Below are 16,914 nucleotides of genomic sequence, written 5' to 3'. Positions count from 1 at the left end.
AACTGCTGCTTGGCTACATTTGAAGGTTTTTCAAATCATTCATAATGATGTGTGGTTTCCAATCCACAACAGAGATATACAGCATGGAAACAGGCCCTTTGGTCCAACTTGTCTATGCCGACCAAACATCCTGAACTACTCTAGTCCTATCTGCCAGCACTTGGCCCATTTCCCTCTGAACCCTTCCTATTTGTATAGTCATCCAGATCCCTTTCAAATGTTGAAACTGTACCAGCCTCCACCACTTCCTCTGATAGCCCATTCCAACTTGCACTAGCCTCTGCATGAAAACGTTGCCCGTTAGATCCCTTCTTACCCTAAACCTATGCCCTCTAGTTCTGGACTCCCCTGCCCCAGGGAAATGACCTTGTCTATCCATGTCCCTCATGATTTTATAAACTTCTATAAAGGTCACCCCTCAGCCTCCAAAGGCCAGACCAAGTAAAAACGGCAAATTCCTTCCTTGGGAACAAGATGGATTTTTGCAATAATGAATGTTAGTTATGATGCTCGTTGCTACCGAGATTAGATTTGACTTCCAGATTTCATTAATTGAATTTGAATTCTGTCAGCTTTAAACCCAACAGACGTGACCCTCAGGCTAAACCATCACCAGTCATCTCTCTCTAATGGAAGAACGACTTATGTTCTGTTAAGACTATGCACAGCAAAAATACACCACCATCTTCCATTCTGTGGTCACAGGAAATTGGGCAAGTTAACAAGTCTTGTATATGAATAAACAACAATGATCCAGTCTCAACCACACAGTAACTGAATAGATCAGGTTTCTATAGGCAGTGGCAGTAAGGAGTTCAATGTGAGAGAAAGCGTATGAAGACTTAACAGCCTTCTGAACCCAAAGATAAAGTATTTGGCAATAACAATTTGAAAGTAATGACCAATACCTCACTTAAAGCTGCAACAAATCAAGTGGAGTTGGCAGACAACTGTCCAGAAATTTACTTTAACCTATAATTGATGTTGTAGAGGACAGTGAATGTTATGTCAGAGCACAACTCTGATCAAATGGGTTGAGGAGCGTCAGGAGGAGTTTAATTTAGATAAATGTGAGGTGCTGCATTTTGGAAAGGCAAAATAAGGGCAGGACTTATACACTTAATTGGTAAGGTCTTGGCGAGTGTTGCTGAGCATAAGAACTTTGGCGGGCAGGTTCATAAATTCCTTGAAGGGAGAATTGCAGGTCGACAGGGTACTGAAAGAAGTATTTGGTATGCTTGCCTTTATTGGTCAGTGGATTGAGTATGGGAGTTGGGATATCACGCTGCATCAGTACGGGAAATTATTTAGACCACTTTTGGATTGCTGTGCTTAATTCTGGTCTTCCTACTATCGGAAAAATGTAGTTAAACTTGAAAAAATTCAAAAAAAGATTTACAAGGATGTTACTGGAGTTGGAAGGTTTGAGCTATAGGGAGAGGCTGAATAGGCTGGGACTTTTCTCCCCTGGAGGTTGAGGGGTTTATAAAATCATGACTGGCATGGATAGGGTGAATAGCTAAGGGTCTTTTTCCCAGGGTAGGGAGTCCAAAGCTCGACAGCATAGGTTTAAAGTGAGAGGGGAAGGGCTGAAAAGGGACTGAAGAGGCAACGTTTTTACGCAGAGGATGATGCGTGTATGAAAGGAGGCTGGGGCAATTACAGCATTTAAAAGGCATCTGGATGGGTATATGAATAGGAAGGTTTTAGAGGGATACGGGCCAAATATTGGAAAATGCAACTAGACTAACTTAGGAAATCTGGTCGGCACGGACACGTTAGACTGAAGGGTCTGATTCCATGCTGTACATCTCCATGTTCAGTTACAATATGATGAAAAGAGACACAAGACAATGAGATTGTATGGTCCTTAAAAAACAACAAACAAACTGGAATTTAAAAAGGTTAACATATTACATTTTCTTTTGCCTGCACACGTTTTGAAAGGAAAACACTGCTTTATCATCCTTAGCCTATGTAAATTGGCATCCGAAATCTCGACTTCACAACTCCAGTTTCTGGTGGATAAAGATAATTTTGGCATAATTTAATTTCAAAAAAATCCTTTGCACCTTAAATCACTGCATTTAGCTTTCAGTATTTTAAGGACTGCAGATGCTGGCAAGTCAGAGTCAATGAAGAATGGAGCTGGAAAAAACACAGCAGGTCAAGCAGCAGAGGATCAGGGGAGTTGACATTTCAGGTCAGAATTTTTCATTAGGACTGGGGAGGGGGAAGGGGGCTGAAAAATAAATAGAGGAAGGAGGTGGGGCTGGGGGATGGCGATAGGTGGATGCAGGCCAGAGGTTTTTGTGATTGTCAGTGGGAGGGTGGAGCAGATAGGTGGGAAAGAAGATGGACAAATTAGATCAGGTCAAGGGGGCAGGGCAAGGAGGGAAGGCTGGACCTGAGATGACCTGGGGGGGGGGGGGGGGGTGGGGGTGGGGGTGGAAAGAGAGGAATGAAGAGATTTGGAAGCTGGTGAATTTTATGTTAAGGCCGTGTGATTGTAGGCTGCCAGAGACAGAAGATGAGGTGTTCTTCATCTAGTTTGCTTGTGACCTTTGTTTGACAGTGGAGGCAGCTCAGGATGGACATGCAGTCAAAGGAGGGGGAGGGCGAGTTGAAAACAGCTGGCAACTGGAAGGTGGGGTTGATTGGAGGATATGGACCATAGATATTCCCTGAACCAGTCCCCGAGTTGCACTCAATCTCTCTGATGTAATGGGGACCACATCAGGAGCAACCGATGCAATAATCAGGAAATGCAAATTAAACTCTGTTGGACTTTGAATGATTCTTTGGGGCATTGGACAGAGATAAGCGGAGAGGTGTCAAGGCAGGCTTTACACTTCCTGCTGCCACAGGGAAAAGGTGCCAGGTGTGGAGGACAGCTTGGAGGAGAGGGTGGACCTAACAAAGGAGTCACGGAGGGAATGGTCCCTGCAGAAAGTGGATAAAGATGGGGAGGGAAATATCATTTTGGTGGTGGGGTCAGACTGCAGATGGTGGAAATGGCAGAGGATGATGTGCTGTATTTGGAGATTAGAAGGGTGGAATGAGAGAACCAGGGGATTCTATCGCCATTGTGGTTTTGTTTTGAGTGGGGGTTAGGAGAGGAGATTTGGGGCTGGAGGTGTGGGAAATGGAGGAGACGCCGCATAGGGCATTGTTGATCACAGGGGAGGGGAAACAACTGTTCACAAAGTAGAAGGACATCTAGGAAGTCCTGGAGTACAAGCAGGTTATACAAAGGAGAGCCATTGCACGTACCCTAATTGAATTTTCAGAAGGCATTTGACAAAGGTGTCACACAGGATGCTACTAGAACAGAGATCATGATGTTAAGGGCAAGGTCCTGGCACAGAAAATGGATTGGATTACGAGCAGAAGAGAGAGTGTGGGATAAAAGATGTTTTTTTCAGGGTGGCAGTTGGAGACTAGTGTTGTTCTGCAGGGATCAGTGTTGGGACCACAACTATTCACATTATAAGTTAACCATCTGGATGAAGGAATGAAGGGCAATGTTGCTACATTTTCAAATGACAGTAAGGTAGGTGGAGGGGCAGGTTGTACTGATGGAGTGGAAAGACTTTAATAGGCTCTGAAAGTGGACGCTGAAGTGACAGATGGAATACCATGTGGGAAAGTACGAGGTTATGCACTTTGGTGGAAAGAATTGAGGAGTGTTCCAAATGGCAAAAGGCTTTGGAAATTTGAAATATACAGGGACTTAGAAGTCCTACTTAATTCTCTTAAAAGATTAACATGCAGGTTAACTTGGTAGTTAGGAAGGCAACTTCAGTGTTAGCATTCATTTTGAGGGGGCTAGGAATACAACAGCAGGCATGTAACAGCTGATGCTGTTTTAGGTTCTGCTGAGACTGCATGTGGAATATTGAGAGCAGTTTTGGGCCCTGGATCTAAGGAATAATGTGCTCTCATTGGAGGGGGCCCAGAGGAGGTTCACATGAATGATCCCAGGGATGAAGGGATTGTCATTATCAGGAGCGATAGAGGACCCTGGGTCTGCACTTGATGGGAGTTTAAAGATGCGGGGGGAGGGGGAAATTCTCATCGAAACAGAGTATGGAGGCATCTGGATAGAGTGGACGTGGAGATGATCTTGCCACAAATAGGACCCATGGGCACAGCCTCAGAGCGATGGGACAACTCTTTAGAACTGACAGGAGGAGGAATTTGTTCAGCAAGATGGTGGTGACTCTGCGGAACTCATTACCACAGAAGGTTGTGCAGGCCAGATCATGAGATAGCTAGATTCTTGATATTTAAAGGGTATCAAGGGTCATGGGGAGAAGGCAACGGACTGGGATTGAGAAACATAGCAGCCATGATTAAAATGGTGGAGCAGACATGGGCTGATTGACCTAATTTTGCTCCTATATCTTATAATCTTATGAAATATACATAAATCAGTTTCCAATGAAACAATTACAGAAATATGTATTTTTTTGTACTAGTTAAAAAATTCAGAAATGAATACCTACCCATTTGTATAGGAGTACAGTAAAGCGCATCTGGAATTCCATCATTTTTAACCTTGTGTGAGACAGGGGTACTGTGCATAACTGATGCATAATTTTCAGCAGCTTTTGTTTTAGACTGAAGGGGCGAGCTTGCCAGTTGATTTTTATCAACCTGTGGAGCACCTGAAGGCACACTGTTGTTGTTTGGTGATGGGCAGTCCTCTACTGCAATCTCAGTGCTGAAGGCCAGTGTTGGCCTACTCATGTCTCCATCTTGATTTGGTTCCCACTGTCCTGCGTTAGGAGAAGTTGGCTGCTGCCATGGAGACAGCAGTGGTGAATCAGGTGAACTGTACGTGCGATAGTAATCATCATCTTCAAATGGCTTCATTCCTTTTGTTAATTGGCCTGTTGGAGACTGAGGTTTCAGGCTGTCCTGTTCTGGAGTTTTTAGCTGCAATGTTTCAGGAGAGGCAGCAGGTTCACTCAACTGGACATGTCCTCCACCTTGCTCTTGGTCAGGATCAGCAGGAATTGCTATTGCTAACTCTCCAGCTGGAGAAGCCTCATGTTCTTGTGAAGTCTGCAAGCACTGATTCTGGTTGGCGTTCTCTGTTAGACCAAGCTGATTTTTTAAACGTTTCTTCGAGTTCTCATATTCTCTTTTCGCCTGAAGCCACAATTGCACTCGTTGTAAACCAGGTGGACTTTTACAAGGCAGGATTACAATCTTCCGGTCTTCAGAAGTTCCTAGACCAATCCTTATTTTTTGACCAGTAGTATGCCTGCTCCCCGGAAAAGCAGGAGAGCTAGGTCGAGCATTTTGCGTCATCGCTGATAAGGCTGTCTTCCAGAACTGCAGTCCTTCCAATGAAAAATCTCCATCAAACTCCGGTAAGTCAGTGGGCAACCTGGTTTCAACTATCAAAACCCGTCCTCCTATCTCCCTATTATTGAAGGGGGAAAAAAAATTAAAAACACCATTCCCATTGTATTTGGGTTCATCAGACGCTTACCTTCACAACTCCAATCAATAAGATAAGCATTGTTTAATTACACTCATCTGGACATCTATGGAATATGTTGCACAGTGGAAAACGAACATGCACACACATACACACCCACAGCCTTCTAAATAATTTCAGATGGTGGGGGAGACTGTTCATTTCCCAACCGCACCAAATCCAGATGGGATTAGAAATGATTGACCATCTAGCTCTATAAAAGCTTAACTGACATCCTGCGACCTGTGTATGGAATGTCTTTCCCAATTCCCAATTAAACTGGGGAGAAATTTTCTGGACACCAGTAAATAGAAGTGGGGACTCCCATCTAACTTTCCCAGCTACCTCAATCTTACCCTTCCGATCATGTTCGCTCCATATAACCAGCTTCTCTCTCTCTCTCTCTCTCTCTCTCTCTCTGAGGCATCCATCCAAAGGGAAGGATTTGTACATAATCACTGCCTTCAATGGTCATAAAGCACATATGCACACGTTCCTTTAATAGGAAAATAGTCTGATCCATAAATTTAGGAGAACAAGACCAAGTCAGAGTCCAAAATCCAAAGAAACATTCATACATAGTGACTCAAAATTTTAAAAAGCTATGAATACACCAAAAAGATTTCAAATTTTCTGGCTCAGATAGTAAATGGCATTGTTACTGCATCAAGACCCTTGCCTGGATTGCTGAATACATTAAAAGAAACAAATTAATCTAGCAAGACTATAATTACCACTTCTATTTCAAAATGATCTGTCGTTAAAAAAAAGGCCTATGCCACATTAGGATTTCCTTTTCTCAATCTCAAAACTTCCAATCCAATAGAAAGAAACTGTTCCCTGCAGTTAGTTCCTAAATATTGGCATATGCAGACTGGGGTTTTGTCCTTTTGCTAAGAAGCAGCTTTTATGAATAGACTTAATGATACTGCTTACTTGCGTCTCTCTAAAGGTTACATTACGCTGTAGCAATAATATTGAATTTGTGGTATTTCCAAATAGGGATTTAGAATCAGGGAATAGGGATTATTAAGGCAAACTACACTTGCGGCATTACTTGGATCTTCATTATTTACAATGTTACATTCAAATACAACTTGTATTTCTTTACAATGTAAGCAAGTTATGCTTGATGGGTTAAATATGTTTATTCTTGAAAATTAGAAGAAACAATTCCATTTAGGAAAGCAGAATTTATTCCATGTCCCTGTTGAGTGACCAACTACACATTGAAGCACAATAGAAAACTAATTACACAAAATCTGTTTGGAGAGGCATAGCTAGCTCCAGTGACTCTTGCTAGAAGTTCTGAAAGATCTGCAAGCATTTGTATCCCTATGCTAGCCTACCACTTAACAGACTAGAGTGAGCAGTGTCAGAAAGAAGTTTGGAGCACTCAGACTTAGTTTGAAAACAAAACTTCACTTATTCACTATAGGTATCACTGGCTGGGTTAGTGATTATTGCCCATCTCTAGTTACCCGAAGGTGTTGAGCGATGTCTGCCTGAACTACGGCAGTCCATTTGCCTCAGGTTGGCCCACAATATAATAAGGGAAAGTGCTGCAGATCTAACCCAGTAACACTGAAGAAAAGCTGATATATTCCCCAGTCAATATGCTGAATGGCTTGGAGGCGAACTTGAAAATGGTGGAGTTCCTACGTATCTGCTGCCCTTGTCTTTGTGGATACAAAATGACTGAGAGTTTGGCAAGTGCTGTCTAAGGAGCCTTGGTGAATTTCTGCAGTATATCTTTTAGAATGGCATACACTGATGCTACTAAATGTTGACAGCAGATTGAGTAAATATCTGTGGATGTAATGCCAATCAAGTAGACTGCTTTGTCCAAGATAGTGTCAAGCTTCACAAATGAAGTTGGAGTTGCATTCATCCAGAAAGTCCTGTAGATGGTGGATAGGCCTTGGGGAGTCAGGTGGTGAGTTACTCATGGTCATATTCCTATCATCTGATTTGCTCGTCGTTACAGCATTCATGTATAGTTAGTTCAGTTCACCTTGTCAGTAGTAGTGCTCAGGATGTTGACAGCAAGGGATTAATTGATGGTATGCAATTGATTATCATGGGGCAATGGTGAGATGTTCTTCTTGTCAGAGACATTCATTTGCTGGCACTTGTCATAAAACCATACAATACAGCAAAGATCTTTCGAGCCCCTGAATCTGTATCACCAAAATATATTACGACTTACAGCACTACCATAGTGCACCCCCACCACTAGATCCACAGCTTTGAACACTACGACATTTCAATTGCTCACCCAAGTAACTTCTAAAGGTTGTGAGGTTTCCCACCTTGACCACCTCCTGCCTTTCACTTCAAAATTATGCCTCCTTGTTGTGCACTCTTCAACTAGGGGAACAGCTGCTTTCTACGGACCCTGTCCATGCCCCTCAATCTTAAACATCTCTATCAGGTCCAGTCTCTGCTCCAAAGAAAATAACCTGAGATTACAAAGCATCTCAATTAATGAAATGTTCCATCCAGGCAACATCCTGGAGAACCTCCTTTGCAAATCCTCCAGTGCAATCACATCTTTTCTTTAGTGTGGTAACCAGAACTGCACAGTATTCCAGCTGTGGCCTGACCTACTGTACAGCTTCAATATGAACTCCCTGCTATTATAAACTATGTCACGTATGATAAGAATGTTACTTGCCATTTGTCAACCCAAGCCTGATATTGTCCAAGTCTTGCTGTGCTTTGGACATGGACTGCCTCAGTACTGAGTTGTCATGAATATTGCTGACCATTGTGCCATCACTGGTGAACATCCCCACTCCTGACCTTATAATTGAGGGAGGTCAATGACAAACGCTAAAATGGTAGGACATTACCCTGTAAAACACTTGCAGAGATGTCATGGACTTCAGAAAACTCATCAAGTTCAACCATCTTCCTCTGTGCCACACATGACACCAACTACCACTCCTGATTCCCTTAAACACTAGTTTTGCTAGAGTTCCTTGGTGTCACACTTCGTCAAATGTAGTCTTGGTTCATCTCACCTCTGGAATTCAGATCCGTTGTCCAAGTGTGAACCATGGCTACAATGAGGCCAGGGGCTGAGTGGCCCTGGTGGGATCTAAATTGCGTGAATTGAACAAATTATTGCTAAGCAAATGCTTCCTTGTCATCACTGTTGATGACACCATCATTTTTACTGATGATTCTGAGAGTACTCTGATGGGATGGTTGGTTGGTTGGTTTGGATTACCCTGTGTGGCAACAGGACATAGCTAGGCTGTTTTCCACACTTTCAGGTAAATGTCAGTGTTCTAGCTGTATTTGGAATAGGTTTAGAGCATACTGTGTCAAACTAAATCCCCCTGTTTCTTTTTAAGTTGAAGGGCAAAAAGAGAGCTCAGCATCGGAGTACAGGTTGTTCTGCTATAACGTGCATTTCGTCAACACAAATTCACTAACGTGATTGATAAATTGGGGATGTTGTTTCTAAAGTGTGAACTCCTAAAAAGTCTGTTGGCGGTAACAAGATTACATCACCAACGCTTTAAGTGCTGTTTCTAAAGCACAAATTTTCTCTTACACTCGGTTATACAAGAATGTAACCATCATGTTATGGAAGAACTGACTGTGTTGCATTTATTTACAATACTGCACATTAGCAAGATGATGATGAAAACTTTGAAGAAGGTGCAAAGTCTCCAAAATGGTTCCAAGATAATCATAGAATCTCTACAACCCGGAAGCAGGTAATTCAGCCCATCAAGTCCACACCAAAGAGCATCCCATCCAGATGCACCCTTTACCCTATCGTGTAACCCTGCAGTCCCATGGCTATTCCACCTAACCTGCACATCCCTGGACACGATGGGCAATTTAGCATGACAAATCCACCTAATCTGTACATCTTTGGACTGTGGGAAGAAACCAGAGCACCCAGAGGAAACCCAATCAGACAGTTGCCCAAGGGTGGAATTGAACCGGAGTCTCTGTGCTGTGAGGCAGCAGTGCTAACCACTGAATGATTGATAAGGGGCTCCATTTATGAAGGATAGATTGGAGACACTGGGGCTAATCTCCTTTAAAAAAGGTTTAAAAAAAAAGAGAGATTTGAAAGAGATGCTCAAGTTCACAAGGGATCTGGACAGAGTAAATGGACAGCAATTGTTCCTGTGGATGGAAGAGTCAGGAACCAGAGAAAAATATTTAAGGTGACTGTCAAAAAAAAACTACAATGGAAGGTAGGAGAAGTGAGGACTGCAGATGCTGGAGATCAGAGCTTAAAAATGTGTTGCTGGAAAAGCGCAGCAGGTCAGGCAGCATCCAAGGAGAAGGAGAATCGACGTTTCGGGCATAAGCCATTCTTCAGGAATGAGGAGGGTGTGCCAAGCAGGCTAAGATAAAAGGTAGGGAGGAGCGACTTGGGGGAGGGGCGTTGGGATTGCGATAGGTGGAAGGAGGTTAAGGTGAGGGTGACAGACTGGAGACGGGGTGGGGGCGGAGAGGTCAGGAAGAAGATTGCAGGTCAAGAAGGCGGTGCTGAGTCTGAGGGCTGGGACTGAGAAAAGGTGGGGGGGGTGGGGGGGGAATGAGGAAGCTGGAGAAATCCGCATTCATCCCCTGTGGCTGGAGGGTTCCTAGGCAGAAGATTAGACACTCTTCCTCCAGGCATAGTGTTGCCATGGTCTGGTGATGGAGGAGGCCAAGGACCTTAATACAATGGAAGGTAACCATAGTGAATGGTTTCAATCTGGAAACATTGCTCAAAGTGGAGGTTAAGGCAGACATTTCAGACTTTCAAAGGGAAATGGATAAGCCACTGAAGGGAAAATAATGCAGGCTTATTCACAAAGGGCAGGGAGTTCCCGCACTAAAACTGCTGCAGAAATCAACACATTCACATGGACCAAAATGGTCTTCTATGATTCTAATCTACTCTCTAAAATCAATTTGTTCAGAAATTTATAAAAAACTGCTAATGAAGCAAAAGTACAGTAAATATTTACTACAACAGGAGATCTACTGCCTAAAATGAGTAGAAAATTGAAGCTTGCTTAAAGACTTCATAAATGCTAGTAAATCATTCTCCCAGTGTGTGCGTGGGTTTCCTCCGGGTGCTCCGGTTTCCTCCCACAGTCCAAAAATGTGCAGGTTAGGTGAATTGGCTATGCTAAATTGTCTGTAGCATTAGGTGAAGGGGTAAACAGAGGGGAATGGGTGTGGGTGGGTTGCGCTTCGGCGGGTCGGTGTGGACTTGTTGGGCCGAATGGCCTGTTTCCACACTAAGTAATCTAATCTAAGCTAAAGAATAAGTTAATTTTTGGAGGTGATACAGAGAAAGTTTCTCTTGATGATATTTAGATTCTGAGTCAGTAGGCCTTTTTACCTTTCTGTAAAAAGGAAAAAAAATTAACTTGATAACAGTCTGTATATCATAACATTTAAAAAGTTGTTCGATATATTCTGACTTGTACATCGTTAAAGTTATCATTGTGTAGCATCATATATTTGACTTCAAAATAGGACTTTAGATAAATTCACACTTCCACAATTTTAAACAGTGAGAGAGGCAGTAACCATCTCACCTGGGCTTTTCTGGAGCATCTGAAGGATCGCTGCAGAATGGTTCTTGGTAGACAATTTCTGCCAGATTATGATCATACAGCGTTGCCACAATTTCCTCTCGGCTTGGTGGGGACATTAAAGGCTTTAGAATGTGAGCACCTGATGTGCGGCTAATGTAACAGCTATGTTTGGTTTGTAATGGTGAATTGACGGATGCTGGAGAACTATGAGACGTTGCTGGTGAATCATTACTATATTTAGAAGCACAAAGCTCTGGATCTTCACAGCTTATTGCTGCCACGTCATCACCAACAAATCCTATAGCTCCATTTGGACTCGAACCAGTCGAAAGGGCAGACAAACACACGTCAGATCGGTCACATTCTCTTCCACTTCCTTCATCTAACAGCATTAGTTGACTACTGGATGACTTTATTGGGCTGCAGGAAGTTCCATTCTCCAAAGAATCATGGCAACGATTGGAAGTCTGATCCTTCATCTCAACAATAGACATTCCAGACAAATGGGTGCTGGATGATTCAGAAGAGTTTGACAGAACACTTTGCACTGGCATGTCAAAGCTTTTATTTAATTGTTTCAACTTCTCTTCACTGTCTAAAAAGGACTTTTCAAACAGATCAGGGCTGACTGAGCCAGATCTAGCCCACTCAACATTGGTTGATGGCTGATGTATTTGGTCAGAGTGCTGCACTTTACTGCTTTGGGACTTGTATCCACAAGTTTCTATTACTGCCTGGGCTGGAACAGATTCCTGGACATCACTCAAAAATTTTTGAGGCAGATTTTGCTCAGCAGCTGGCATGAATTGGCAGCCAGAATATACAGTGCAATACCTGGTTTGTCCAACAGTATTGATATCAAAATTGTAAGACGGAGGAAGTTCTGGTGATAAGCTGTCAAAACTGTAACTATCAAACCCTGCGTCGGAATGGAAAACAGGGTTGTCATCAGAAAAAGGACAATTGGATTGAGAAGTTTGAGATTTCTTGGGTGGCACTCTTTTTGAGGTTTTGGTTTTCTTCTGTACAATATTTGCACTTCTTGCGTTCTTCATTTTTTTAGAAGCAGCATCCTTTTGGGACTTTGAATGAGCAACAGGGAGAAGGCCAGAAAAGTCTGTGCCAGCAGAATTTTTATTGAATTCATTTTGCTCATTTGGGCAAGAAACACTTCTGTGAAACACAGCTTTTGGTGAAGGAGCTTGAACATTGCCTTCTTGTGTTTTTTGTTGCCTTTTCTGTAGTAATTCGCGCAAAACAGTGAGACTAGACGGAGTACCGCTAAAAGGGGTTTGGCTATCCATTCTCGGACAGTGTCCAGATTTCTGAGAGTGGGGTGCAATATTTGTGTCCAAGAAGGTTTCAGACACTGACCTCTGCTTTATTCTGGGAGGGGTGAAGTCAGATATGTCTAAAATGTTGGTGGTTTCTTGTTCCCCTTCCACAACCTTTTTCACTAACTTAGTCTGGCTACATGAAATAAAATCAAGACAATGATCATCCTTTTCATTTTCGACTGGAGAAATCCTGTGAGGTAAATCCATACCATTGTTTCCTTGTGAATATGCTGATTGTTGATTTAGCTCAGAAATAAGTAGAGCAGATTTTGATTGCTGGTGAGCTTTGGATTGCTGGAATTGTTGAAATGAATGATTTACTTTGCCATCAACCTCAAGCTCTGACTGAGATAATGTAGATTTCTGGTGAGATTTAAGTGTTTGTGTATTCTCTCCATTTTGAATCTCTCTAGCTTCAGAAATATGCTGACCACCATCAACCTTTGTTTGGCACATAGTCTGTGACCTCGGCTGCGATGAATTGTTCCTCTGTATCCTAAACATGTTTTCAGGTGAGTGAACTGGCAAGTGGGAGTACTGTAAAGACTGCGGATGATGTTGAACTGTGGAAGAGGCTGTTAACTGACCAAAACACCGCTGATTCGGAGGAACAGCCAGTGTTGTCTGTGGTTCTAGGTTAGTGTCCATCGATAATTGAAAATTCTCAGTTATTTGAGCCTTGTTATCCAACATGTAAATAGACTCAGGCTGAACACAAGAAGGACTTGTTTTACTGAGACTGAAAGGAAGACTGGAATGCAACTGGGACTGAGAACACGTTACCAACTGAGATAGTGTATCGGAGACTTGTTCACCTGGCGGATAAGGGAAATCGTGCAAATTTGTGCTGTCATCAACTTCCAGCAACGAACAATAGTAGCCCCCAGAATCACCTTGGATTTCTTCAGAATAAGGCTGTGTTGAAGGAAGATGCCCTGTCGAACAGAGGCTCAGAGGAATGTTGGGTTGCTCATCAGTCTTGGAAATGGGATCGGATTCTACAGCAAGCACATTTTCAAAGTTTCCACAAAACCTTCCAATTGATTGTTCTTTACAGGAGGAATTCGGTTCTGTGTTGATAGGCTCAGAGCTTACCTCTTGCTCATTTGATTCTGAACTTTGCAAAGTTCCTTGCTTCGCAGCAAGATGTGGAACTACATTTTTGGGTTTCCGGGTCCATCTTTTTCTGGTTTTCTTGCGCTGCTTTACCTTCTGTTCATCTTTTTCACCAACTGCCACTTGCTTACCTTTTTGGGGTCCTTTCATCCTTTTAACTGTAGCACCAGCATTAGAGGGAGATTTTTTCCTGGATTTCAAACATTGCTTTTTTCCACGATTTCTACTGCCTTGCAACAAATAATTAGAATTATTTAAAGCAGAGGGGTCACTCTCTCTTATCAGCACATCTTCTGTTGACACAACTGATAGCATTCCATTCCCTTGCATTTCACTTGGTGACCAGCAACGAGGTGGTGATAGTTTAGAAGGACTTGGCATTCTCTCAGACATAAAGCCGAGTTTGTACATAACATCTTTATATTCTATTGAACAGTCATCAGCTTCAGCACTGTAGCAGGGCGAAGGAGGAGAAAGTGGTGAAAATTCTACTTTTTTCGTAGTAAACACACTTCTTTTCCCTTGAGCTTGGTTAGCAATATTCAGTTTTTCCTTTCTTTGTAGTTTTTTAAATCTTCCAGCTCTTTTCTTTAAGCTCGACTGAACTTTTGCTTTTTTCCCTCGTTTTGGTGTAGGTATTGATAGCAAAGGTTTGACAACAACAGGAGGTTCAGTGACCTTCGGCCACCAGTCTTTTAAAGGTGAAATTTTGTGATATTTTTGCAGTTTATCTTCATCGAGTAGAACGTGGTCCTCATTTGAATCCACTTTTCCTATCTTAACTAGCATATTTTTTCTACCCTTGAATCGGTTAATAATAATATATTTTATAATTACAGGAGGTTCTTTCTTATTAAGCCTTCTTCTTTTACGTGATCGCTGAGAATGATCTATAATGTTATCATTGACTTTTGAACATTCTGACCGAGCTGGACTGATCTTTAAGGTTTCTGAGCATTGACCATGCTCGCTATCTTCAGTTTCATAGCTTATTTTCCGTTTTGTTCGGAGTGTATACTTACTGGACGCCAATCGAAGTGACTGTCCTAGACTATTTTCAGGAGATCCATCCTTAAAGATTTGGGAGTCTAAAGAAAATCTATTACCTAAAGATTTCACTGTATTGTGACCTAGAGATATTTCATTTTGCAGTACCCTATTGCTACAAGAATTCAGTTCTGTGGATTGGGCACTTGTTCCCTTTGTAATTGTTGAATTTTCGGTCAGCTGGATACCATTCGATCTCTTTTTACTCAACTTGAGTTTTAACCTGCGATCATCTTGTTTTTGAAGTTTTGAGGGCCTGTTGAACATTTTTTCTGGACATTTCAGACAGTTAGGAAGTACTACGCTAGGGAAGAATGTATACTGTGCCTCATGCTGATCAATTACAGTTCTCTCTCTTTGGGTTGCTTGAAAGTCTTCATATCTAATTTTAAGTTCAGTATGATTTTTTGCAGTGTTGCTTTCAGCATCTATTGCTGTACTTCTTTGGCCTTCAAAAAGCTGAGCCCCATTTTTTACACCTCTCGGAGGAATCAAAGATTTGTCACACACGGTGTTCTCTTTTTTATTGGACGCATGAGGCACTTTATTAGCTATTCGCCCAACCAAGCAATCAAGAGTTGAATTACTATGAAATTCATCTTCACTGGTTTGATTTCTTGGATGTGTAAATGACAACCTTTTTTCACAGTTAATGCTGATATAACGCTTTACCCTTTGAAGTTTATCAGTTTGCACTGGAACCTGATTTTCATAGTCACTGGTAATACATTTATTTTCACAGACTGTACTTGGAGATTTGCCAACCATTTCAGCATTTACAAACTTCACATTGTGAGAGCCAAGGTCTTCGCTAGATGTACTGTATTTTAATTCATAACTGGCTTCATTCGATAAGTTAGAAACAGCATGTTCAGGCTTCTTTGTCACAATGAATGAATTTTGATAAGAAGGTAATTCTGTGGGATTCAAATCATCGAGTGCATGAGGTGTGGTACCTGCATGATTGTACTGTAGTCTAACATGATCAGATGATGGCAGTTCTAACATCACAGTCTCTTTGTGAAATGTTGACTTTGTCAGAACTTTGTCTCGGACTGCTAACGTAGAATGAGTTCTTGAACCATCTTCATTCAAAGTGTTATCTAAAATTCAATAAGATAGCCATGGAATTACTGAAGGGCAGAAGACCATGAAAACGGTTCAGCTTAATATAATACAAATCTGAAAAAATATGAATTTCTTTCAAGTGCTGAGATGTCACTAACCCATAGCACTTGTTTTCTTGGGACTGGTGTAAAATGAAACAGAGTAACTCAATTCATCCATGCTCTGAAAATAAACCTCATCTGAGGTGCTTTCAGGTTACCTCAGTACTGTTGTTTGCTATCTTACTGAATAATTACTAAAATATAAACTGCTATGTGCTTCATAGGACAACTGCACTCAAGACTATTCTTACCCCCTTACATAACAATAAATGTACACTGAATTGTCTCAAAGATAATACAAGATCCCATAATAGATACTAGTTTGCATTCTACAAAGTTAAATTGACTCCAAATACTTACAGAACCATGGAATTATAACAGCACAAAGACTGTAATTTAGCTGGTCAAGTCTGTCTGCTCAGAAGAGCCGCTCTAACTCTACCCCCTTCCCAAATAAATGTAATTCACTTCTGAAATCTGCCTCACCATACTCAGGTAGAACACTCGGATTTAAATCAGTCCACACACAAAATCCTTTCTTCCTCACACTGCTTTAATCACCAATTATCTTCAATCAGTGCCTTCTAGTTCTTAACCCTTCTGCTGATAGAAACGTTGGCCAGATCTCTCTATTAAATCACCTCTCATTCATTACATTGGAGGACAATAGCATCAGCTTTGCCAATTTATCTTTGGAACCAATACCCTCAATCCCTGCAAGTTCTCCAAAATATTAGCTTCATCATATTTACTTCCTTCCTCAAGCATGATGTTCAGGATTGTAGAGTTATGGTCAAACCACTTGTTAAAAAATAACTTTTTCTTTGCTCTGGTACTCTTATTTCTTCAGGAGTAATGCTCAGGATCCATGTGCCTTATAAACTGCTTTCTCAACCTGCCCATTTGTGTACATGTAAGTCTTGGTTCATCTGCTCCTGATCTCTGTTCAGATTTGCACCCTTTGTTTTAGATTGCATTTGTTTGGTCCTCCTAAACCAAATCACTCCACATTCCTAGACATTAAATTTTAGCTGCCTAGTACCAGCCTGTTTATGCTTTCTTGAAAACTTAACACCTTTGCTGTCAAGAAATGGAGGTTATGCTATGGCATCCTCAAGATCAGCAAGTCATCTGCGATGTTAGTTTCCTCTTTGTATTTCTTGGACCATTTGCAGTAAACCTAAACC

The 16,914-nt window shown here is 41.8% G+C and overlaps 1 protein-coding gene across 3 annotated transcripts in view; it reads right to left on the bottom strand.

Annotated features, from left to right (window-relative positions):
• rev3l (REV3 like, DNA directed polymerase zeta catalytic subunit) overlaps positions 1–16,914 on the bottom strand; it is a 187,291-nt gene that overhangs the window by 63,117 nt on the left and 107,260 nt on the right. For all 3 annotated transcript variants that reach the window (XM_072551797.1, XM_072551806.1, XM_072551816.1), the window contains 2 exons: positions 11,059–15,661; positions 4,509–5,434 (listed from right to left, as the gene is read on the bottom strand). In XM_072551797.1, coding sequence (XP_072407898.1) covers positions 4,509–5,434; positions 11,059–15,661 — 5,529 coding nt within the window. The remainder of the gene's footprint in view (positions 1–4,508; positions 5,435–11,058; positions 15,662–16,914) is intronic.

The sequence above is a fragment of the Chiloscyllium punctatum genome, chromosome 3, assembly GCF_047496795.1.
Source record: "Chiloscyllium punctatum isolate Juve2018m chromosome 3, sChiPun1.3, whole genome shotgun sequence".
In the NCBI taxonomy this organism is placed as follows: Eukaryota; Metazoa; Chordata; class Chondrichthyes; order Orectolobiformes; family Hemiscylliidae; genus Chiloscyllium; species Chiloscyllium punctatum.
The sequence above is the reverse complement of the archived record's forward strand: the minus strand, read 5'-3'. Positions and strand labels throughout refer to the sequence as shown.